This window comes from Mytilus californianus, unplaced genomic scaffold (assembly GCF_021869535.1).
Source record: "Mytilus californianus isolate M0D057914Y unplaced genomic scaffold, xbMytCali1.0.p SCAF_2, whole genome shotgun sequence".
Lineage (NCBI taxonomy): Eukaryota > Metazoa > Mollusca > Bivalvia > Mytilida > Mytilidae > Mytilus > Mytilus californianus.
Window position 1 is genome coordinate 105,785,303 of NW_026262668.1, and position 26,775 is coordinate 105,812,077.

The 26,775-nt window shown below is 32.1% G+C and overlaps 1 protein-coding gene across 9 annotated transcripts in view; it reads right to left on the minus strand.

Moving 5' to 3' along the window:
- LOC127728530 (RNA-binding motif, single-stranded-interacting protein 1-like) overlaps nucleotides 1-26,775 on the minus strand; it is a 138,559-nt gene that overhangs the window by 89,061 nt on the left and 22,723 nt on the right. For 2 of the 9 annotated variants that reach the window (XM_052235964.1, XM_052235959.1), the window contains exon 1: nucleotides 1,367-1,429. The exons of 5 other annotated variants lie outside the window; for them this stretch is intronic. In XM_052235964.1, the coding sequence (XP_052091924.1) occupies nucleotides 1,367-1,417 (51 nt within the window). In that variant the 5' untranslated portion in view covers nucleotides 1,418-1,429. Of the gene's footprint in view, nucleotides 1-1,366; nucleotides 1,430-5,624; nucleotides 5,689-26,775 lie in introns of those variants that run through there. 2 more of the 9 variants (XM_052235967.1, XM_052235963.1) reach the window with 2 other exon arrangements.

Genomic DNA, 26,775 nt, shown 5'->3' on the forward strand with positions numbered 1-26,775 from the left:
TTAATTGTCAAAATAAAGAAGAACTTCCAAAACCAATATTCAAAAGCAAGTATTTCCCTGTTTTCCAATTAAGTTAGGTTATCAGCTTTATTTACCCCATAAAATCTACTGTCATGGATATTTTGTCTAGAATGACCTAATTAAACCAACATCAAAGGTTGTTCTGTAATACACATGATCTTCCCATGAAAAAGATAAACCATAATGAATAATTGTAAGTGGTTAAAAGGAGGGAGGCTAACAAATTGAAGATTACATTGAGGTTTGTTTCAGTTTTTTTTTGATAATATCATGATTTATTACCAATATCTTGTAATTATAGTTTAAAATTTTACTAGAACATGTTATTTTTAACTAGCATTTAACATGAATGAGACTGGCATTATTGTCATTACGGATTTCAAACCAGATTTCTGTGGATTCATTATAATTGGTGGGGAACTAATCTTTTTGGAATACATGAATATAGTGGATCAAACAGTATATTGTTTGAAGAATTTGTCAAAATGACACTGTCTTTTTAAACTAATTCCAACATTACCATTTTTACTGAAAATGGCAACAATCTAAAGAATTGCAGATTTATTAAAGATAAAAAAACTACAGAATAGATCAAATCAGAAAGAGTGTATTGTACTGTTTGTCAATAAATCAATCATGACATGTTTTATTTATAGTTGTGTATAATTTCATTTATATTTCTGTGAAGTCTTAGGTATCTTGGTTGAAAAAGAAGTTGAAAACTTGTACCCTCCTCTTTCATAAATGTTTGCAAAAAAATGACCAAGTTCCAAAGTCAGGAGAACTGTAGGAGTTGATAACACAATTAGGCAACCACTTTTCCCTGCCTGCCCTACCATCTGCGTGACATCACCATACAATAAGCAGGTTCTTGACTACACTCAACACAGCCAAAAAAGTAATAATAAAATTGTCTTGCCGATATTTGGTAGGGAAGTAATTATTTGCCTACCATTTGGGTTCACACTGACAAACTACTTTTTAAATTTTAAAACTCCACGAAAATTTCATAATTTTGTTTTGAAAATCAATATTCTAGAATATAGACAATGATCTAATAGTTTTGCGGCTCTTTTCACAAAAATCTTAAAGAGTAAAAATACTTGTAAGTTATACACATTTCAGTATAACTTATGATCAATTCTAATCGTAAGATTTTTGTGAAAAGAGTCGCTGAATTGTATGTGCAATTCTGATTAAATATTCTCTATTTTCATGAAAATAAAAGTTTCATTAGATATAGATTTTACAGTAGATTATGACATTCTTCATAAGTAATTAAAGCTAACATATCTTAATACATGAAAAAATATACAAACAAATACTTTACACACAAATCACGTACCTTACTAACGTAGTAAACAACTCCAGGTTGTCGTTGGTCTACAAACATCATCAGTTTTTTAATAACCTAAATAAACCTTTATAAACTTTGAGCAAGTCCAAAATTTTAGTTACTGACCAGCGTAGAATGACCACTAGATAAAATCTAGGTCTAAAAGGAAGTATTTAATGATTTGAGAAACTTTGTGATATTGTACCGATATTTAAGTGAACAACTATCTGCTGGTATTTCCTATAACTAACTATTTACTTAGATAGAATTGAATTGAAGTAAAAGTTCTGTTCATTCATCAATGAATTTGAGGATGTTTCTTTTTGTTGGTTACAATCATTGAGCCATGATTTGGTCATTTAAGTTTAGGGAGTGTACTATTATTAAATGCTGAGGAATTTGACATCTTTTATCCAGCAGGCTATTTTTTTCAGAAAAAAAATATTGAATTACTGTTTTATTATATACGATATTATTTTACAATTCTTTAAACCATAAGTACATTAATACTAGTAATATTATATTTTTGATGATGGTCTCAATTCTAAAAAATCCCAGTAATTACCATCAAACCTAATATACTATTTTTCAATGCTTTGATTTATTCATGAAGTTTTACAACACTTTAATAACTATCTATTTATACTTGCATGTATTTTATTAAAAAAATACATGTTGTTATTCAGTTTTATAACACAACCATATACAAATTTATATATATAACTCCAGAACACATTGACAAAATCACTTAAACCATTAGGACACAACTGCCAATGTATTTTAAATGTAAAACTAGATATGGACAATGTCCCCATAGGAAATTATAAATTTAACACTATGTATGATGATGTAACTGTACGAGGTGATAGCCGGACAAACCATGATCTCTTTATGCAGCTTGTACCAAATAATGCTACCTGTCATTTTCAGAATATTTGGAAAAAAAAAAAAATCCTGTGGCCATGCACACCTCCATTATGTGTTTGAACATCCTACAAAATATTAAAGCTGTATCTCCAAAACTGTAGGAGGAGATAGCCAGACAAACCAGGATCTCTTTATGCAGCTTGTACCAAAAAAATGACTAAGTCCAACTACCTGTCGTTTTCTGAATATTTAAAAAAATTCAAAATCCTGTGGCCATGCACACGTCCATTATGTGTATGAACATCCTACAAAATATTAAAGCTGTACCTCCAAAACTGTAGGAGAAGACAGCCAGACAAACCATGATCTCTTTATGCAGCTGGTACCAAAAAAATGACTAAGTCCAACTACCTGTCATTTTCAGAATATTTAAAAGAAATCAAAATCCTGTGGCCAGCACACCTCCATTATGTGTATGAACATCCTACAAAATATTAAAGCTGTACCTCCAAAACTGTAGGAGGAGATAACCGGACAAACAATGCAACCTAATCCTGACGGACAGACATACAGGCAGGGGTAAATTGATATCCCCCCCCCCCCCCCCACATTTTGTCGCGGGGGCATAAAAACTCTTCAAAATAAACAAAAATTTGAGATGCACCATTATTTGTTAAAGGGACTGCAAGTAATATAATTAAAGCACAAAATGTGAATGGTTGACTGACAAGAACATATCGAACTACCAAAGTCTGATCCATACGTAACGAAATACACGTTGAAATAAAATGAAAAACAAATTAAGAGAAAATATTGTATACATCAACTATCTTATTGTCACTGGACTAATAGTTAGTGATTTTGACAGTGTGTTCATCCAGAGTGTTCCCTGTCATATGGCCTTTACCACAAAGCATTCTTATGTACAATACAGTTTTGCAACCTTTGAAGAAAACTTGAGTCTAGTATTAACTGCTTCAGCATTTATTAAGTGCCACCTGACCTTGACTTCTAATATAAACCAAAAATTAATCAAAGATTTTCTGCCTGTATGTTTGCCTGAAAACTTTCCAGTAATTATCTGTATATGATAAAAAAAAATATCCTGTTTTGAAGTTACAGACAGGAAGAGATCTTTAACATGGAGATCATTTCAACCATTATCAGTCACCTTTATAAAACATGTAGAAATTAATGGGACCATTATGAGAAATATTCATCCTATATAGACTGTATTTGTTTTGCGATGAACCTTAACAGAAATCTGTAAACATCTAAACCAGAAATGGTTCATTAATCATTGCTTAATTTTATGATTAAGTCAGATTCCCAAGAACTGTAAATTTAATGAATTTGTGAAACAATTTAAAGGAATAAGTTTACATGTATTTTATTAAACTATATTGCACAAAAGCAGTCATCTTGCATTATAATAGAAATCACATTTGAAGTTAGCCCATCATTCATGATAAATTTCAATCAGATCTATACAAGGGTTTCCAAGAAGATCTACATATCTATATGATACACTGTTGAACTGTTTCAATGGCAGCAAACATCTATATTACTAAATGAATAGAGTTGAAATTGGGTGTCGCGTTTTCTTCTTTCACATAAAATCCACGAATATTGTTTTATACCACAAAGGGGTAATGACCAGCGTAGTTTATTATGTGTTCATTTCAAGATCTTTTGGGGGGTATTTGGGGGTTAAAATCGAAAAAAAGCCAGTTCGGATCGACCGTCCTTCACGATGTTCGGCTCTGAAATTTATGTGCCGTCATCATTTCCATCATTGCACATCTGCCCAGCAAAATTAAATTTTATTTCGTAGCAGATACGGTAAATATTGACCTTACACTGAAACACTTTGTGATACACATTCCCTTGACGCTCTCAGCAATTTAACAACAGATTTTTATACGTCAAGAGCTTACCTTCCGGGGAACCGCATCAATTCAACATGAAAAGGGTGGGGAGATTACTTGTTTTAGGTTAAAAATGAGTACCGAAGTGCGGCTGGAATGTGACCCACCCCCATTCATATATTAATGCATAAAATTTTCAGCCCACTCATATATGTGGGTGGTTCTGAGCACGTAAACACCAGAAATCAGGTGCAGATCCAGGATTTAATGTTAGGGGGGGTGCAAAAAATATTGTTCTGCGGAACGGAGCATGTTGCAAATATTTTTGGGTAAATTAGCAAAAATTTATGTGCCGTCATCATTTCTGCTTTGTCTGCAAGTATTATGGTCTGCTCAGCAAAAAGTATAACCTAAAGGGTGGGGGGATTACTTCGTTAATATCGCCTTACACCAAAACTATATATCTTCAAATTATGAACCAAAGTATATTTCGCAGGTATTTTCTAGTCTTTTAGAAAACAAATAATTAATGAAAGGTCATTGTGTCATCCTCTATGCATCATATCCAAAATTATGAAACAGTTTCAAAGAAGACACTGTTTATATGTTTTCCTTCGCTCTTGTAATTTCAGATCAATTAAACACTACAATCTTGATAAAGGACTAAACAAGGATATTTATAACATATAACAATACAACAGGTCCAGTAGTTTCTAAAATAAATTGTCTCTTACTTTTCTTACATTTTCACTGGCTGCCATTTCAAATTATGAATGGAAAAAATGTCAGCGAGTGTGCCACCAGTACAACAGGAATGCATGGCGTTGATATAGTCCAACAGTCAATTTTGTCAGTTTTTATGAACTTCCCCTTTTTGAATTTACCTTGGAGTGTGGTATTTTTTTATTATTACTGCTATTCTTACTAGATATCTCAGGTCTGAAACCATTTACTGGTAACTGATTAAATAAAATAGGCATCTGACATTGAAAAAAAACTTGGTTATCTGTGTGATATCAGTGTGTGATAACCTTCACGTTAATCAGTCCCTTTATCCAGAAGTCAGTTATGTAAATATCAATAAGGGTTTAACAAACCTCATTTTTCTAAATTTCATATCAAAGGCTTATTCTATCCATTGTTCTAGTTAAATCTTTGATAGTTTATACCATCAATATATTCTGGGACCAATAGATAAAATCAGTCCCAGATATTTGTTAAGTGTTTTCTATTTTTCAACCACTACAAAACTTATTTCAGTCCAAGATTAATAACTGTCTCAGTATTACAGGCAGGTATTTTCACATAGTTACTAGTTTGATGATACAACCATAAAATTTCTAACGACCAAAAAAATGTCTATTTATGTAGTTACATGTATATTTTTACTGCCACTGACCGTTAGACCAATGTGTCACCTAAGGATATATAAATATAATGTAAAATTCTATATACATTTCAATGAAACAATGTGGACAAAATTTTTGCAAGATTCTTAATTTGTATTTCAATTATTAAATATGTCCTCTTACCATATTTTGTGAATTAAATCCAATTTTCTACAAAAATCTGTGGTCACTTTATGGCTGTTGTGATGCAACAAGTGTACAAAGATAACACTGACAAGAGGGTTAACTTGGGTTATTTATATTTATTTTTGATCTACAGATCAATAAATTGCATTTCTAATCATTTTTACTCATTATCTTCCACTGAATAAATTTAAGATCTTTTTGTGTCAAATTAAATTTGCTCACAGCTAATAACTGTTGAATTATATATCTCAGATTAATCCCCTATTTTGAGCCTCAAATATGTTTTAATCATGTTTATTTAGTGATGTAATCTTAAGACATGTAAAGCTTTTCATTGTATAGAAACAATAAAAGGTTGTCATCTTAACATTGCTAGGTCACTTTTATTAGTTCATGGTCAATTTAAATTTTACTTCACAATTTATATTCAGAAAGCAATCTTTAGCAATTGAAGATGGCATTCATTTCATTTGAAAATGTTCAATTACTAAGTAAAATGTCAATTAAATATTAAACTTTTCAGCATTTTTCAAATTTATATAAAAAGTTGCCTTAAAACTTAATTTTACTTCAATGTAAAAAAGAAAAGGAATGCTCTCCACAGGTATTTACATACTTGTTATGCTGCAATCCCTAATACAAAGATATTCATTTTTCCCAGATTTTTCTCTGAATTTAATTTACCGTTGAATTTAAATTGCAGTTGCAGCCATATCAAATGAACACTTATATTAATAAAATAATGGAAATATTGTACCATTCTCCACAGAGCTAATCTTATAAAACAGAAATTCTTTGTCTATGGAGAATTTAACTATTGCTAAATGTGTTCTGTTATTTTTCTTTTGCATATAAAGTGTCATAACTTTGTTGTAAACTTAATTTACAACATGTGACCTTTGATTATCTACCAGTACACTGCTACAACCATTAAATTACATATAATAACTGTTTGAACATTTAAACATTCATTGGTACAAGCTGATAACATTTAGGTCTGACCCTAATACTTCACAGAATTGAGTAAAGTCTCTGCTATCAGTTACGGAGGTATTGGTTGTGATAATTCAGCCTTATTTAGAAGGTTCTTAGAGTCAGATTGACAATGAGATACAATGAACAATAGTCAATGATTTTGAACAAATATCTTTTTAAAGATAAAACCTTGTTATGCACGAGATCAATTTATTGTTAATACAGATCAATGTTCCTCCCGACTTTTAGTTCTACAGTGAAGCTTTATCATGGTGGTTCACACACAATTCAACGACACATTTCTATACAATCATTGAACATTTCAACATTAGATTTGGTAGTGTAGTGCCAAAAGTCACTTTTACTGTATAATTCTTAACAAGAGTGGACACACTGAAATGTCTCGCCTGTTTTAGTGTTCATAATTGAATTTATGTTGAAAGTAAAAAAAATAAGTTTATATAAGCTTTACATTAAATTAACATTTTAATGATGAATGAACATGAAGTCAAGGTGAGATTAACCCTATCAGACAAACATGTAGGCCGTACAATCATTCCATACACCAAATTTATTTAACATATATTGCCTAAAGTATCTTAGAAACAAACCTCATTGAGGAAACTGAACTTTGACCAATGAACCATAAAATGAGGTCAAGGTAAGATGACACCTGTCAGACAGACATATACACATAACATTCATTCCATACAGAAAATTTTATGAACTTATCACTTATCTGCCAGTTGGAAATGTGAACCTTACGATCATTCTATACACCAAATATAGAAGACCTATTGGTGATAGAATTTGAGATATGGACTTTATCATGAAAACTAAATCTTGTTCACTGATCCATTAAATGATGTCAAGGTCAAATGAAATATGTCTGACAGATATGTGAACCATGCAAGGTACGCACAACCAAATAAAGTTATCATTTTACTCATAATAATTGAGAAAATCACATTACAAAAACCATACAGTTTTTTTTCCAAGTAGTTGCTGGACCAAGAAAATGAGGTCAAGGACAATGGACAAATGACTGACAGAAACTTTGTCACATAAGGCATTAGAAATATTAAGCTGTAAGTAATGAGATAATGACGCTGCTGCTGCCGATGCCCCTGCACCAAATATAGTTGACCTATTACTTATAGCATCTGAGAAGAAGACCAAACAACAGAAACTTAACATTGACCAATGAACCATGAAAATAAGCTCAAGGTCAGATGAAACCTGTCAGACAGACGTGCACACCTTACAATCATTCCATACACCACATATAGTTGACCTATAACTTATAGTATCTGAGAAGAGGACCAAACAAGAGCAACTTAACATTGACCAATGAACCATGAAAATGAGGTCAAGGACAAATGACACCTGCCAGACAGACATGTACACCTTACAATCATTCCATACACCAAATATAGTTGACCTATTGCTTATAGTATTAGAAAAACAGACGAAAACACAAAAACTTAACATTGACCAATGAACCATGAAAATGAGGTCAAGGACAAATGACACCTGCCAGTCAGACATGTACACCTTACAATCATTCCATACACCAAATATAGTTGACCTATTGCTTATAGTATTAGAAAAAAAGACCAAAACACAAAAACTTAACATTGACCAATGAACCGTGAAAATGAGGTCAAGGTCAGATGAAATCTGCCAGACTGACATGCACACTTTATAATCATTCCATACACCACATATAGCTGACCTACTGCTTGTAGTATCTGAGAAACGGACCTAATCACGTAACTTTAACCTTGATCACTGATCCATGAAATGAGGCTGAGGTCAGGTGAACCCTGTCTGATGGACATGTAGACGTTGCAAGGAACCCATATACCAAATATAGTTATCCTATTACTCATAATAAGTGAGAAATTTACATAACAAAAAAACTAAACTTTTTTTTCAAGCAGTCGCTGAACCATGAAAATAAGGTCAAGGACATTGGACATATGACAGACGGAAAGTTCGTAACATAAGGTATCTGCATACAAAGTATGAAACATCCAGGTCTTCTACCTTCTGAAATATAAAGCTTTATACAAATAGTTTACGCCGCCGTCGCTGCCGGATAGTAATACCTATGTCTCACTTTCTGCGACTTTCGTCGCAGGCGAGACAAAAATCAGGCAATTTTGGACCACTGTTGAAAAGTATCTCATTCATTAAACAATTCACAATGTTTCTGGAAATAACATCTTACCGGTAATTTTTCTCCTCAAATCAAAAATCTTATCCCTTGGAGACATAAGATATACTTTGAAAGAAAAAAACCAACATGTGTTCCATATATGTATAAAATCATATTGTACATTTACATATTGTTAATACTTATCTATAGTAAGCTATAGTAAATTTTCTAAAAGCAATGTGTACATGAAGCATGAAAAAAGTCAATCAGCCACCATTATAGAACTTGTCCGAGATATTGCTGATATCAATGTCCAAGATATTGCTGATATTAACCTATAGTATAAGTTTTTTTATAAAAATCTGGCAAAAATTGTACCTGTGAGAGTGCTAACCAGGCCATTTTCGATAAATTTAATATTTCCAAGGGGCATAACTCATTTAAAAAAAAAAGTCGATCGGCCACCATTATAGAACTTGTCCGAGATATTGCTGATATTAACCTATAGTATAAGTTTTATAAAAATCTGGCAAGAATTGTACCTCTGAAAGGTTAACAAGACCCGATGGATGCCCGGTATTTCCATGTCCCCTGCAACACGTTACACGGGGGACAAAAATTAATAAGGCATTCCGCAGAAACCTGTGTCTCGGCTGCAATTGCTGCTGTCAGTGTAAAAGTGTAATGTTGAATTAAAAAGTGAGCCGCATTTATCAGTAAAATACAGAATTTAAAAAAAAAATCAAACTTTTTCTTTAGATGCTATTTCATGGGCTTAAAGATTAGCTTCTGTCCAAGTTTCATAACAATCCATGAAGGTTTACAAATTTATCATGTCAAAAAAGTTTAATCCAAGACTGTCTATAAATGTTAACTGTAAAAAACAAAGTCCATCTATCAGAAAAATACTGAAAATGAAAAAATATATTTTTCAAAAGTTTGCTTCAGACATTATCTCTTATTAAAAAAAAAGCTTCTGCCAAAGTTTCATAAAATTCTATGAAGGTTTGACAAAGTTATTGATGACTGAAAAGCTTTAACCTCAGACTAAATCTGAACGTTAACTGAAAAAAACTGTCCATTTATCAGTAATATACGGAAAAATGAAAATAAATATTTTTAAAATTTTGACTGTATTTTGGTCATAAACAAGATTCTGTCTAAATTTCCTAAAATTCCATGAAGATTTGACAAAGTTATTGATGTCTAAAAATAAATTTAACCACAGATGTAATCTAAATGTTGACATGGCCTCCACCGCCGCCAATGACGGAATCAAGGAACGCTAGAGACAAAAAGCATGAAAAGTAGGTCCGTTCTATATACAACTATCTTATTTCAGTTAAGATACAAACTTGAAATTAGAATTTATGTCTTTAAATAAAAAACTAAATTGGTTCAACATTAAGTTAATCACTGCCATAATTCTATGCATGCTCATTCTAATTTAAGTTTACTTCAATCTAATCAAAATTAGTTCTATGCACTTGATCCTAATTTTTGTTTGGTTATGGAATATCTTACAACTGAAACAAAATGAGGAGCAAGTGCAGAGAACTAATTTTAATTAGATTGAGTTTACTTATCTATTTATCTATTAGTTTTAATACTTTATCTAATTGAAATAAACACTTAATAGATAAATAAAATTAGTGAACTAAAATAGAATGAGCATGCATAGAATTTTGCTGATTTATTTTTTTATGACAAATTTCTGCTTATCTCAGTCAATGCTCCCCTTCTACAAATCCAATTACTCTTTTTTCTTGTGTTTAAATTTTGTCTTTCTTAACTTCATCATTTCAAAAAACAACAAGATGAAGTTAAAGATTTCATTTACACCTACTCATCTTAAATTATGCAAAGAATGTATATACATGTATTGCTATATGCACATCCTTGTTTTGTGTTGTATGACAAATATTAATATCACATTAGAACAGATAACTACTGAAGGGGCATACAAATTGGTTGGGTTTGTATTAGGATGGGGGAGGTTTAATAATGTACAACAAATGTGACATTTTTCTTAAATAAATGTTCAATGTTTGGAAAAAGGGTTAAAATAACTCTGTAAATTCAGAAAATTGCAATTGGATGGATACCCACAGTTTTCCCGAAATAAAAATTCACTTTTAAATTTTTATAGTATTATTTGTGTGCAGCATTTTTTTTAAATTGTATTTGTTTCCCAATGTTCAACATTTGCAGTAATAAATGCAGGCAAAAATTTCTGAATTTACATTTCTTTCTGAAAATTTTTATATTTTAGCGTTACTCTATTTCAATGTGTGCCTTATCTTTAGAAATGGCTGCGATGAAAATCAAGCATTAATACTTGCATGTGCTAGACTTTCCTAGAGTGAACCAAAATGGATACAGCATAATCTATATATTAATATCTTTATCCATGTTGACTTAACTTCCTGAAGTGTCACTAAAATTTAGATGCAACATGAAAAAAACAAATGAAATAAGAAAACTCAATAAAGGTAATTAATATTTCTTAGTAAAAGTCAATTTTCACTTTCATACCATAGTAAATCTTTACACTTCAAGTTAATTTGTATCCAGATCAATAGCAAGAAAGATTTTGTGTCAACTGTAGTCAAATTTAGATGTCGGCCTTTCCAGTTATAGCTCATTACCAACAGACAGTTCCAACATTATTTACATCTGAAGCAATTTAAGTTCCTTGTGAGCCTAAAGCATTCTCAGTTCTATATTTTTCTGAGTTTTATGTCTATTTCTCCTTATCATTTGGTATGCAATTGTTTACTGCTTGAAACAAGATGGCAACAATTTGAAACTAAAGGCTATAAAGACTCTGTGTCGCTCACCTATATCTATGTGCATTTTCAACAATGGCCACTCTCCAAGACTAGATTATATTTCATGACTAAGATCTCTATTTTGTTGATATTGTATAGCTGAATTATTATTTTTTTCTTTTTTCAGTTTCTCTCTGTCTTCTATAGCTTTTGCCCAAAAAACAATAAAATGCTTCGCCGAGAGCAGCCTGATACGACCACAGAGATCGAGCCCTGAACACTTGGGGCAAGTTTGGACACAATATTCAAGCTTGATACTGTCTGAATTTGGATTGTGATCAATAATTTTATATTTGACATAATAAAGGTTTCTGACACAAAATAAATGTGGTCAAAGATCTTAAAAATTTGAAATGGGACATTTAATTTACCTAGTATGGTCTGATATCCAATATCTAACGACATGGTTCCATTCAGCATATAGAAAACACCAAAATTTCAATTTTAGTTGAAATCAAACAAAATTTAATTTTGGACCCTTCAAACCTTAATATGGACTAATTTGAAAACAGGGCCCAAAATAAAAAATCTAAATGTACAATAAGATTCAGCATATCATAGAGCCACAATAATTCAGTTTTTGATGAAATCAAACAAAGTTTAATTTTGGACCCTTTGGACCTCAATGTAGACCAATTTAAAAATGGGGCCCAATATCCAAATTAGTAATACAAGGTTAGAACCCGAATTTAAATTAATCCCATTGAAATTAGTTAAAAGATTTGTATTTATTTTCAATTGAAGATTTCTTGCTATTGCACAATACTGTGCTGTTGCACAATACTTTTTTAATCTGTTATATTTAATAATTTACACACCCTGTTTGGTGTGTATCTCCTGCCATATCAGTATTTGTTGCTTTTATATATAAATCAGATATAATCAATGTAAAAATGGGAAAAAAAAAAAAAAAATTATGAAAAAAAAAACCCTCCAAAAAATTTGTGTCTCCCTCCAAAATTTTTAAATTTTGAAGATTATTTTCTTTTCAGGAAAAATATACAATTTCAGAGAGTTCCATAAACTTTAACACAAGTTATTGTCTTTAAACTAGAAAAATGCTTGTTTTTGGCCCCTTTTTTGCCCCTTATTTCTCAACTTTTGGAGCAATACCCCCAAACTCAATCCCAGCCTTCCCTTTGTGATATGGAACCTTGTGGTACAATTTCAGAGGATCCATACACTTACACACAAGTTATTGTTCGGAAACTACAAAAATGCTTGTTTTTGGCCCCTAATTCCTAAACTGTTGGTCCCATAACCTCCAAACTCAATCCCAGCCTTTCCTTTGTGGTATTGAACCTTCTGGTAAAATTTCATAGAGATCCATTCACTTAAACTAAAGTTATTGTCTGGAAACCAAATGTGTCTTCGGACAACAACAACGCAGACGGCATGATAGCATTATACGAACACAAAATTTGTTGTGGTCGTATAAAACAACAGTGCACATGCTAAAATGTCTCGCCTTCTTTCTTAACCATTGATATTATGTTGATAGTCCTAAATGAAAGCTTTACTACAACTATTACATAAACTTAACATGATCCAAGAAAATGAAGTCAAGGTCATATAAACCAAACGAGAAATACATGTACACCTTACAATCATTCAATACACTAAATATAGCTGACCTATTGCTTATAGTTTAAGAAAAACAGACTGAAACACATAAACTTAACACTGAGCAATGAACCGTGAAAATGAGGTCAAGGTCAAATAAAACCTGCGAGACTGACATGTACATCATAGAATATTTCCATACACCAAATATAGTTTGCTTATTGCATATAGTATGAGAAAAAAGACCAAAACTCATAAACTTAACTTTGACCACTGAACCATGAAAATGAGGTCAAAGTCAGATGACACCTGCCAGTTGGTCATGTACACCTTACAATCATTCCATACACCAAATATAGTAGACCTGTTGCATAAAGTATAAGAAAAACAGACCAAAACACAAAAACTTAACTAAAACCACTGAACCATGAAAATGAGGTCAAGGTCAGATGACACCTGCCAGTTGGACATGTACACCTTACAATCCTTCCATACACCAAATATACTAGACCTATTGCTTATAGTATCTGAGATATGGACTTGACCACCAAAACTTAACCTTGTTCACTGATCCATGAAATGAGGTCGAGGTCAAGTGAAAACTGTCTGACGGGCATGAGGACCTTGATAGGTACGCACATCCCAAATAAAGTTATTCTATTACTCATAATAAGAGAAAAATTAACATTACAAAAAATCACAACTTTTTTTTCAAGTTGTCACTGAACCATGAAAATGAGGTCAAGGACAATGGACATGTGACAGACGGAAATTTCGTAACATAAGGCATCTATATACAAAGTATGAAACATCCAGGTCTTCCACCTTCTAAAATAGAAAGCTTTTAAGAAGTTAGCTAACGCCGCCGCCAGATCAATATCCCTATGTCGAGCTTTCCGCGACAAAAGTCGCAGGCTCGACAAAAGTGGGTGAAAATAATCATTCAAGGACAACAACTTTAAGTTGACTTACAATTTCAGTTTTGTTGACCTATTTGTATATCAAGTCTTGTTGATCATTTTGCTGTTTACAGTTTCACTTTATATTCTCCAGTTTTTTCCAAACACAAAAAAGGGTAAAAAAATCCTCATTTAAGGGCAATAATCTAATAAGAAGTCATCTGACAATTTCATCAATGCTGACTTACTTGAAGATCTTGTCTTGCTCATCATTTTTGCTGTTTGCAATTTTCCTTTATGTATAATATTTTTTTTATGTATTATATATAGTCTAAACAAAAAATGCACAAATTGAATAAAAACATCATCAAAAGGCAGTAACTCCTTTTAAGGAGTTGACTGACAATTTAGGCCATGTTTATATATATGCAGACTGTCTTGTTTATCCTTTTTGCTGTTTATAATTTTACTTTATCCACTGCTGTTTTGGTGCAAATGGACAGCACTGTTCCTTTGATATTTGTGTGTTTTTTTGCTGTGCATGTACTGATTTTATGTAATGGATGGATACCCCATATCCTTTGTTTTTCTAGTAGGTAGATCACTACATTATATGTTTTTTCGCCATGTTGGTTGACAGTGGGATCATTGGACACATTTTTTATGATGATTGTCGCCAAGTTTGGTCCCAATTGGCCCTATAGCTTTAGAGTAGAAAAAATTTGTAAAAGTAAACAGACAATGACAACAACAGACAACAAAGACAGAAAACAGACGACAAGTGATGAGATTAGCCTACTTGACGCTTTGGTTCAGGTGAGCTACAGCTTTTCTTGATTTCAACTACAATATTGTAACCTCCTATATAAAGTGTCTCAGTCTTTCAAAAGTTATCAAAACTTATCGTCAGTACCTATTTCACATTTACAAGTATATGCTGGATTGAAAGCAAAAATTCAAAATAAATAGTGCTAGTTTAGGTAATGTAGAAAAACAAATATGACACATCAAATGTCAACAGAGAGTTTGAAAAATATTGCAGGGGAATAAGTTATTTTCTATCTATTTTCTAGTAATGTCAAACTTTTTTTTTCTTATTTTCTCATGCATTCACATTCAAGTTATTAGCACTCTGTGTAAACACTGAATGTGACTGTGAACTTAAGTGACCTTCAGCAGTATTGAAATGCTAAATACAATACTTTTTTATCACAATAAATACGGAATAATTTCTTCAAACTACAATATGCTTTACACTTAGCTACATAATGTTGCAGAAAAATAATCCTCAGGAAGATATTATATGATTATATTCTTTACATTATATGTTTTCTAATCTGAATAATATCAATGACCAGCAAGGAAAAATGCTTTCAAATCATTAAAAAAATATCATATTGGTACACATATTAGTGCCTGTACTGGTCCAACAGATTTATGGACTTAAGATTTATGTACGCCTTAAAATATTTAGCATCATTGTAAAAACTGTTATCATCTATGTGCCATTCAACGAATTCTTTTGTTAAACATGAACATCCAATTTAATTTTAAATTAGGAAAATTTATAACATCTTCAATTTTTTATACACCTGAGTGTAACAATGTTCATTAAGTCTTATACACCCAAGTGTCACAATCAATGTTCATAAATTGAACAATTTGACACTTAAAAGAATTCTCTGGTTATAACCTGTTAGGTCTCACACATTTCATGGGCGATATATAAATCACTGTCCTTACAAATGTAAAATAAGCTAGCCTTGAAATTCATTAAGAAATTTTGACTGAATTTGACAATGTGTGCACGAAATTCATATAAATTTTTACATTAATCAAACACTGCCTGCCATTTCAACATATAAAATGCATGCAACTTTTAGTGGTCAAGGAAACAGTGAAAGGATCAGCTTCAGTGGATAGTTCACCTGGAAAAACACTCAATTGTAACCATTCCAAATAATCCATTATCTCTTCACCAATATACCTACCAATCAATTGTTTAATTAACCTGTCTGTTGGTTATTATAGATTTATTAATATCCAGTTACTGATATCATCACAGACATAATTTATCTTGCTCCTTTTCCTACAAAACAACACAGCTCTGGTACCATAATGATAATGGAAGATAAGCTACAGCACATGCTAAAATTATTTATCAATTTTCCATTCCTCATAAATGTTATAAACAGGAAATGGAATAATTCTTGAGAAAATTATCTGGTTTATTATATTAAAGATGATTTTCTGTGTATTCCTGCTGTTTACAGATTACTACTAAATTAAACGGTTCAAAGAAGGTTACTTCTACAATGAAAACCACTCAGTGCACACTTTTTTTGCTGAACCAAACAAACGTAATGATTGTTTTACCTGCAGAAGAAAATTTGCGATGAAGTCTATTTTGTGTCACCATCCTGAACAATTTCTGGGTTATTCATTTTATCAATGGTCAATATAAATTCCCATTATACCTTTCATTTAACTCATTCACCCCAAAGATAATTCTGGAAAATTGAGATTTTTTCAAAAATTTACTGATGCATATCTATAAAACTATATATTGTAATTTTGAGGTGGATAGCTTAGGAGGGGGTGGGATTAAATGAACTTGCCTCTGCTGATTAAAAGAACAGAGTGCCAATGTCCCCACATTGCACATAATTATTTTATCTGTCCAAGGGCAATAACTTTCTTATTCTTTGAAACTTTATAAATTTCTTAGATAAATGTAGCCTTTAGAGCGCTTACAATGCAATTTTCTATAGAATTCACATTTCTAAGCGACAGAACTCCTGAAAAAAAATAATTGATTAAATGCTTCTTTTCGAAATTATCCCAAACATTTCTGATATAGACCTTCGATATAAATTTCATAACAATCCTTCAAGGACTATAGGCTTGTGAGCACTTACAATGCTATTTTCCATTAAAATAAATATTTGAAAGAGACATAACTCTTATTAAAATAGTTGATCAGCACTGACTTGCAATATTTGTCCAAAACATTGCTGATATAAATTTGATAAAAATCTGGCAAGAATTGTGAGCACTAACAAGACCAGAAAGATGTTCGCCTGGTATTTCTATGTCCCCTGCAACATGTTGGGCGGGGACAAAAATGGTCAATTTCAATCTATATTTCAATTTCAATTAGACCTTGAGAGGTGAACATTGACGAAACTGTTTTTCTTTGTCATTTAATTGTTACCTTGTAGTTACAGCAACCCATCAATGTTGACTGGAAGTAACTATAACATTGTCTTGCACAGGACACATTAATGGTAATTTAGGTCTACCAAAATGGTCTATTTTAAAGATTTCTGATAAAATGGAGACCTAGTTTTACAGACCAGAATTCATAGCCATATAAAACCTCCATGTGTTTCTGAACTATGGATGTATTTAGAATAAGAGTAAATACCTTCCACCTATACCATTAAGGTTGTGACCACCAAATTTCTTTTATGCACAACTGATTTTGGCTACTTTAAACAGTTTTCCAACTTTTATCTCCAGGAAAAGCATTTAGATTGTCTATTTTCATAACAACACATCTAGAAAGGGTTTATGGACCATGAAATATCAAGACTAAACTCCCTGTTGTCAACACAGTTCTGCTGGGACTGTTTTAAGAAAGTATTCAGGGTCATATGGGCCATAAAGGAAATTGACTGTTGCAATCAGAGCTACAGGCAGGATCTGAGGCAAATGGATTAATATAAAAATAAGACGCTGTGGTTTGATTGCCAATGAGACATTTATCCACCAAAGACCAAATGATGTAGATGCAAGCAAATATCGGTCACTCTATGGCCTTCAACAATGAACAAACCAAAACCAAGATATAAAAGTTTATTTGGGCTCAAAATAGTGCAAAAGTTTATTCTAGGTATGCAGGTAATTTTTAGCTATAGTTAACTACTTCAAGAACAATATGATTTGTCAGAGTAATGCTACTTTTACATATGTTCTGGATGCTGATCCTTTCACGGTTTCCTTAACCATGAAAAGTTACACGCAACAACATTCCAAACATGTTAAATATCAATAATATTGATCACTGCATGAGACCAGCTTGGAACTAAACTTACAATATCAATATGAGCTCAGCTTGGAACTAAACTTACAATATCAATATGAGACCAGCATGGAACTAAACTTACAATATCAATATCAGCTCAGCTTGGAACTAAACTTACAATATCAATATGAGACCAGCTTGGGACTAAACTTACAATATCAATATGAGCTCAGCTTGGTACTAAACTTACAATATCAATATCAGCTCAGCTTGGAACTAAGCTTACAATATCAATATGAGCTCAGCTTGGAACTAAACTTACAATATCAATATGAGCTCAGCTTGGAACTAAACTTACAATATCAATATGAGCTCAGCTTGGAACTAAACTTACAATATCAATATGAGCTCAGCTTGGAACTAAACTTACAATATCAATATGAGCTCAGCCTGGAACTAAGCTTACAATATCAATATGAGCTCAGCTTGGAACTAAACTTACAATATCAATATGAGCTCAGCTTGGAACTAAACTTACAATATCAATATGAGCTCAGCTTGGAACTAAACTAACAATATCAATTTGAGCTCAGCTTGGTATTAAACTTTCAATATGAGCTCAGCTTGGTACTAAACTTACAAGTTAACTAATATTTTTTTACCCTTTATTTTTCAGGGTTTTCAATAGTTCTGTGCTGATATGGGGTATGTTATACCTGTAAAGATGAAGTATGTTTTTCACCTTGACCTTACAGACCCTTAGTCATTTCACATCCTCTTATGGTGGACAATTGAGCATCCTTTCTATCCCTCTAGGTAATTCAAACATTCTAAACCTGACACAGCTGGACCTTACAGACCCTTAGTCATTACACATCCTCTTATGGTGGACAATCAAGCATCCTTTCTATCCCTCTATGTTATTCAAACATTCTGAACCAGACACAACTTGCAATGGAAGGACCAAGAAATTCCCATTAATCTTTTTATGTATTACCTCATATACAATCCCAAAAGTTCAAAGGTGGAAATGAATGAATAATTATTTTTACTAAAAATGAATTGCAAATGACTGTTAATATACTGTAACACTGAACTTTATTACCATTCATTGGGAAACTGGATATAGCAGTTTTGTCCTCAGATAACCTTTTAATCTGATCATAGTCCTGAGATGACCACTAGCCAGCAGCCAAATGAATGACAGATTTATAAGATTCCATGTCAAATCATTTCTCTCTTGCAGATTATAATAGTCTCAATTACTAATTAAAATGGGGCTCATGATGGATCAACTATTTCATATGTAATATATAAAATAAGGTGAACATATGAATAGGAATAGTTTTATTGTTATATAGTTATTTTAGATTTGTTTCATTGTTGTTGGCATGCTATCTCCCTAACATATATCCCAAATCTCCTTTCAGTTTCTAAATATATAATAGTAACATACTTTCTTTACTCATTCACATGCATTAAATCCTATAAAAGCAGTTATAATACACAAGTGTGCTTTGTCTGTATCAAAAATAGAGCTTCCTCAGTGTCAAATAATTAAAAGTAAAACAAGTTATTGTAATATTATGTACAAGTACACATACTGTTACCTGTACAGCATGATTATTCTGGTAACATGGTAAGGTTGTAAACTTGAAAAAAAAACTTTATTTATAATAGTTAACCATTTTAACCACTCTTCAAGCTGATGATATTATACACATAAGTGCACATCTTAAGTTGATAACTGGAAAGTCTTGAATTTCTCTATGGTAAAAATAAAATAGTTGGGGGTGTACAATTTTGGCCCTTTTTTGGAGGTCCCAAATAACCCAAAATATCCCAAGATCTACAGAGTCCAACTTGGGGCATATATCTGTTTTATGGGCTAAAAAATTACAGCAAACTAATCTTCCATGAATAGCAATTATGCTACTAATTGAAATATTTTACCCTCTAATGGAATGTTCTGAGATAAAATTTTCAAAAATTACAATGGAGACTGAATCAGAATCAAGCATAATCCTCTTGTAGTTAATTTTTTTTTTTCATACCTATCAACAGCTCTTTTCACAAAAATCTTACGAGCAGAAAAACTTATAAGTCATGAACATTTCAGTATGACTTCCAATCAAATTTTATCATATTTGAATGAGATGGAGGCACACCATTAATTCTTATCCACTATTGCTTTCTATTTTAGATTCATCAATTTCAAGCATTCACAGCTCTTTTGTCTCAAGTCCAAATAAAATGACAGTCATTGCACGTCAAAGCAATACCTTAGCTTGTATTATGCTGAAAAAATCAACATACCTTTTAATAGCATATAAGAGGGTACTGGTTTCCAGTTGATGGGATGATGGTTAAAAATACAGAAAATCGAGCAGAAGGGAAATTCTGTGATACATTGAAACCATTATACATCCTGCTTTTGTCTTGGGACTAAAAGTAGGAGAGATCAACAGAATGTGTATCTACTGTCTAAAGTGCAAATGTAACTTTCCATTATCTACAACTTATATCATAATACTTCAGATATACACTTAAAACCTCAAAATCAAATTAACTTAAGTGTCATGTTGACCTATTTATGACATTGGACACAACTTTATAACCAGACAAAAATGCATGCAAAATCCCAAATGATCCACTATTCTTAGTTACTTAGATACTGTGTAATCAATATCAAGGGAGAATATTAAGTAAGAGAGAATTGCCAACTAAATGCTTTTTCACTCTCTAAGAGCCAATTTAAGTTTAGATGATTCCAGATCTTTTAATACCCAGAACCTGAAAAATTAAACTTTCATCTTGAAAGCAAACTCAATCTACAGCTTAAAATATCTGAGATAAATATTTCAAACCTTAACATAAAAGTAGCTCAAGTGTTTTTTTATCCTGCAATCGACCATTCTATTTACTATACAAATACAGTTAATAGAAAACCAAAGCGATCTTCATATTGCAACGTATATAGTCTCCTGTTATCAGACTATTGTTGTGAGGGAACCGTTACATTCGAATTACCCTTTTACTTCTCAGTTAATTTTGTGTCATCTTCCCATTCCTCGTCTAAGCAATGTCAATTTGTTCACTAAACAACTGGGAATTTTAAAAACTGAACATTAAGTGCCAATTTTATGTTGCAGGTTTAAAAACAACATAAATACATTTTAGGAAAATGAGAAAATGTATTTACCGGTATACTTACTACAAAACTGGACAAAAGCTGGGCCAGCCTCGCACTTAGTTTCAATTTTCTGACTATGTACATACATTGTTAAAACATATACGTGTATATACAATGTACATGTGAGGGATGTTGATCTACTTTTGATACTGCAGATAACATCTTTACCTTCAATATAAGATAATCATCTAAGGTCATAAGATATAGAATCAAGACATTCATTAGGATATAAACCATAAGGATCTAAATCATGCAAGTCTAAATCATGCAAGGACATTGATGCTGATGGTACACACTTCATTTGATGATGCAAATGAAAAAATGTCATGTAAGTATCAAGGAGTCAGTCAGGCATAATAATGAGGTCAAGGTCAAGTCTTTTCATGTTGTCTATTTTTTTTCTTCGATTCTTTTATTCATTGTTAAGTTCAGACCAACATTCAGCCTTAGTGTAGCCCCATTCATAGTCACAGAACTGTGAAGTGTTTCCATGTTTGAGAAACTGACCAAAACATAAAATAATGAAAACTTGATGCAATTCAACTTTTTAAGATCATAATACTTTGTGAATATGATAAGGCAAATCTTCAATGACAGTCTATGCAAGTGTAGTGTACAAGTTTTTAACTTCACTCAAAAAAATATTCAAGTTTACAATCAATTACAGCATTTGTTTCAATGGTGGTGAAATATTTCATTATAAGCCTGGGATAATCGGTAGATAAGTTTATAAATACATTTCCCGTGACAAAAATATCTGTTTAGATCATCTTCCATTCATAAATCTGACAGCTGCTTCTGTGCTGATACATTTTATCAATGTTCATTTACCTTCAGTAGTGCACCTATCTATATCATCCCATCAAAGAATAACCTGTAGATTTCATAGCAACAGATCTCTTGATTATTATGATTGTATATTCTATAATCTATTTTATATACCACTGCAAAAAATAGGAGGAGGTATCATGGTATTGGTGAGTTGTTGACAAAGTTGTTTCAGTTGACCTATTAATGTTCTGTGTCACAAAACAAAGCTTGAAGAAAAAAGCTGAGAATAAAACTCATGTTTAAACATTCTCAAAATATTGTTTGTCTTCTTTTTTTATTTTTTAGTGTTATACTATATTCTGCAATTTATTTTGTCCAACACATAATGATCAATTTAAGTTTAAAGCACAATGTTATACCAGCACATGCTTAATTTACTACAGGTAGATCATTTTTTTCTTATCATCATGGTGTGGTCATATTATGCTTGAACAACCATAGCCCAATTGGAACCCCCTTTTCAATTAAGTATGCAAATGTAGTATAATTTTGAAAATACTTAACCAAATAAAATCAACAAAATCTGATAGTTCATCTACTTTGTATGCTACATCAATACTCTATTTCAACAGTCAGCAAAGCATGAATTCAGCTCTCTTTGTTTGCACCAAAACCTTGATTATAAATTATGAATATTAAGAAGTCATTGACAGGTATCATTAGCAATTCAGTCATCAGACAAAAAACAACAGTTTAAGCAAGTTTTAGTAATTAAACCCTTTACACTTTTACAAAACAAGTTAATTACCTATAGCCTATTTACTAAACAGATAGGGACAGTGATATAAGTAGGCCTTGTTACAATTTGTTTAAAACAGGTTAATTAAAGATCAACTCCTGAAGATATCTACTGATCCATAATGTATACAATTTCAAGCCTTATAAAGACAGAAATATTATCTTTGATCTTAAATTACATTTCAATTCTATTTCTTTAACGAAATAATTTATGCCAAGTCAGAGACAGAAACTACACTTAAACTATCCTGCCTAGTCTTCCTTGTAAAGCAATACAGAAAGACTTTTCTTTTTGGGTGCATAATCTCGTGGATTTTTTTTACCAATTTATGTAATTCTTGAACTATAATTACAATGATCCTGTGACTGTGATCTTTAAAAAATATATTTTGTATCCATGCGAATGGAAATCTTTATTCACAGTATGATATTTTTAGCAGCCATAAAACAAAACTACTAGGCTGAGACCACTCACCTAGGTCTATGAGCATCTTCAACAATGGACACTCTCCAACATTGTAAACTAAAATTATAGAATTCATTACACACTTTTTTAAACTAGATACTCACATGATAATTGTGGTAAAGTTTGGTTAAATTTGGCTGTATAGTTTCAAAGGAGAGGATTTTTGGGGTCAGGTGAGCTTAAAAGACAGTTATTAATATAAACTAGAGGCTCTAAAGAGCCTGTGTCCCTCACCTGCATCTTCAACAATGGCAACTTTTTAGTAAAAATCAGCATTAAAGGGGAACAACTCTATTAAGAGTTAACTGACAATTTCAGTAATGTTGACATATTTGTGGATCCTATCCTGCTGTTAATTTTTCCTTTTTAAAGTTTCTATTTATCTATTATAGTTTTCAGGACAAATAGAAAATATCATATGGCTTTTTCAATATCACACCTGTATCAACCCGAGACACCAATATAATCCCAAGAGCTCTACTTGAGGGATTATAATTGTTGAGGGTTGATACAGAGTGTGATATTGAAAAAGCCAAATCATATACACTTTATTATATACATGTACCTCAAGTACAACTAATTTAGAAATTTTTTCACATGACATGACGTAAAACATATATTATACAATTATAGCCTTTGTATGAGGTTGATACGAGGTTATATCGACCTGAGAGAAGCATATTGACTGAGGACGAAGTCCGAGGTCGATATGCTTCTCTGGGTCGATATAACCTCGTATTGACCTCAACCAAAGGCTACAATTGTTATATTATTAATCAACAACTATAGCATGAACAATGTAAAATTGGGGATTTCTAGAATCTATTTTTAGTAACATGCTGTATGCTCTGTGCAATATGCTGTTTTTGACCTACGAAAAGCTAAACACAACAGTATTGGCGTGCAAACTGAGAAAATACAAATGTACATGTGATCAAGTTTTAACGAATCACAAATCCTTAAAAATATTCGATTAATAATATAAGGGGTTTGATAAAGTCCTTGCAACTGTGACTGATATCAATTACGTGACGTCATACAGTTTGGGGTTTGATAAAGCCTTTGCAGCCGTGACTGATATGGATATCATCACAGATGGCTGATACAGCATGATTGCCATCTATTGTATTACAAATACAATTTACTTGTATTTATACTAAGTATATGATAAAAGGCAATAATGGGAAAAATTGGTCATCAAAGGGCAATAACTTCAATAAGGAGTCGACTAACGATTTTGGTCATGTTGACTTATTTGTAGATCTTGTCTTGCTGATCATTTTCACTCATATTGTTTCTATCTATCTATTATAGTTTTTAAGCTATGACAAAAACGTCAAAAATTGGTAAAAATCGTCATTAAAGGGCTAAGACTTTAATAAGGAGTTGTCTGACGATTTTGGTCATCTTGACTTATTTATAGATCTTGTCTTGCTGATCATTTTTGTCTATTTATAAAGTTTCTGTCTATCTATTATAATTTATTCGAGATGAGATAATAGGAAACAAATTTTTAAAATGGTAAAATTCGTCATTAAAGGGCAATAACATACCAAGAAAAATTAATGTTGATAAATGAATCATGAAAATGAGTTATCTGTCAAACAGACATGCATATCTTACAATGATTCTAGACATAATATAGTTGACCTATTTCTCATAAGAAAAGTTTAGGTCAAGGTCATGCAAACCTTGTCATCCTACCATGTAGAGCCTTCCCTTAACAATTATAAACTCATAAAAGTTAATCTATTACTAATAAAGTACTTGAGACACTGACCTGATAACAAAAACTAACATTTAAACTAACATTAATCAATGAACCATGAACAAGAGGCTCTCAAGAGCCTGAATCGCTCACCTGCATTTCAGAGGAGAAGATTTTTAAATGTTAGAAAACTTGATGAACAAATTGTGTAAAATTGTCTTTAAAGGGCAATAACTCCTTAAGGGGTCAATTGACAATTATGGTCATATTAACTTTTTTGTAGATCTTACTTTGCTGAACATTATTGCTGCTTACAGTTTATATATATCTATAATAATATTCAAAATAATAACAAAAAACTGCAAAAGTTTGTTAAAACTACCAATTCGGTGGCAGCCACCCAACAATGGGTTGTTCGATTCGTCTGAAAATTTCAGAGCTGATAGATCTTGACCAACAGAACAATTTTACCCCTGTCACATTTGCTCTAAAAGATTTAGTTTTTGAGATATAAGCCAAAAACTGCATTTGACCCTTATGTTCTATTTTTAGCCATGGCGGCCATGTTTGTCAATATATACAAACTTCGGATACAATTTATAAACAAGATACCCTAAGGAACATTTAGTTAAAGTTTGAAGGTAATTGGCCCCGTAGTTTCAGAGGAGAAGATTTTTAAATGTTAGCAAACTTGATGAACAAATTGTGTAAAATTGTCTTTAAAGGGCAATAACTCCTTAAGGGGTCAATTGACAATTATGGTCATATTAACTTTTTTGTAGATCTTACTTTGCTGAACATTATTGCTGCTTACAGTTTATATATATCTATAACAATATTCAAAATAATAACAAAAAACTGCAAAATTTTGTTAAAACTACCAATTCGGTGGCAGCAACCCAACAATGGGTTGTTTGATTCGTCTGAAAATTTCAGAGCTGATAGATCTTGACCAACTGAACAATTTTACCCCATGTCACATTTGCTCTAAAAGATTTAGTTTTTGAGATATAAGCCAAAAACTGCATTTTACCCCTATGTTCTATTTTTAGCCATGGCGGCCATGTTTGTCGATGGATCAAAACTTCAGATACAATTATTTAAACTAAATACCCTAAAGAACATTTAGTTAAAGTTTGATGGTATTTAGCCCAGTAGTTTCAGAAGAGAAGATTTTTGAAATAGTTTTCGACGACAGACGACAACGGACGCCAAGTGATGGCATAAGCTCACATGGGGCCCAAAGGGCCCCGGTGAGCTAAAAATGAGGTCAACCAGATAAAACCTGCAAGGAGGGCAGTTTCATCTATCTTCAATTTGATTAAGACCAAATAGGTCCCTATGCATGGGTACTATTCAAAATCATCATCAACAAGAAATGATTGCAACAGGATGCTGTTACGAAGTCTCCCAAACGAAGCTCCCATTATTCGTAATTCCCAGGGTCGCCTGACATTGGGCAACGTCCAGTGAAAATTGGTTTGGTCCAGTAAAGTTATATGTATAAGAGATGCCTGGGGACTAACCTTGTATATCATTCAAATCATCTTGGCATGACAAACCAGAATATATATGGTTTAGGGGTGGGGATCTCGACCATTTACAAGATACTAAAACATTGGGGGTGGGGAGGAACCCCTGGGGACTGGCCCTATACGTCATTCAAATGTTCATAACATGATGAACAGAAATATATATGGTTTAGGGGTTGGGATCTCAACCATTTACAAGATATTAGAACATTGGGGGTGGGGGG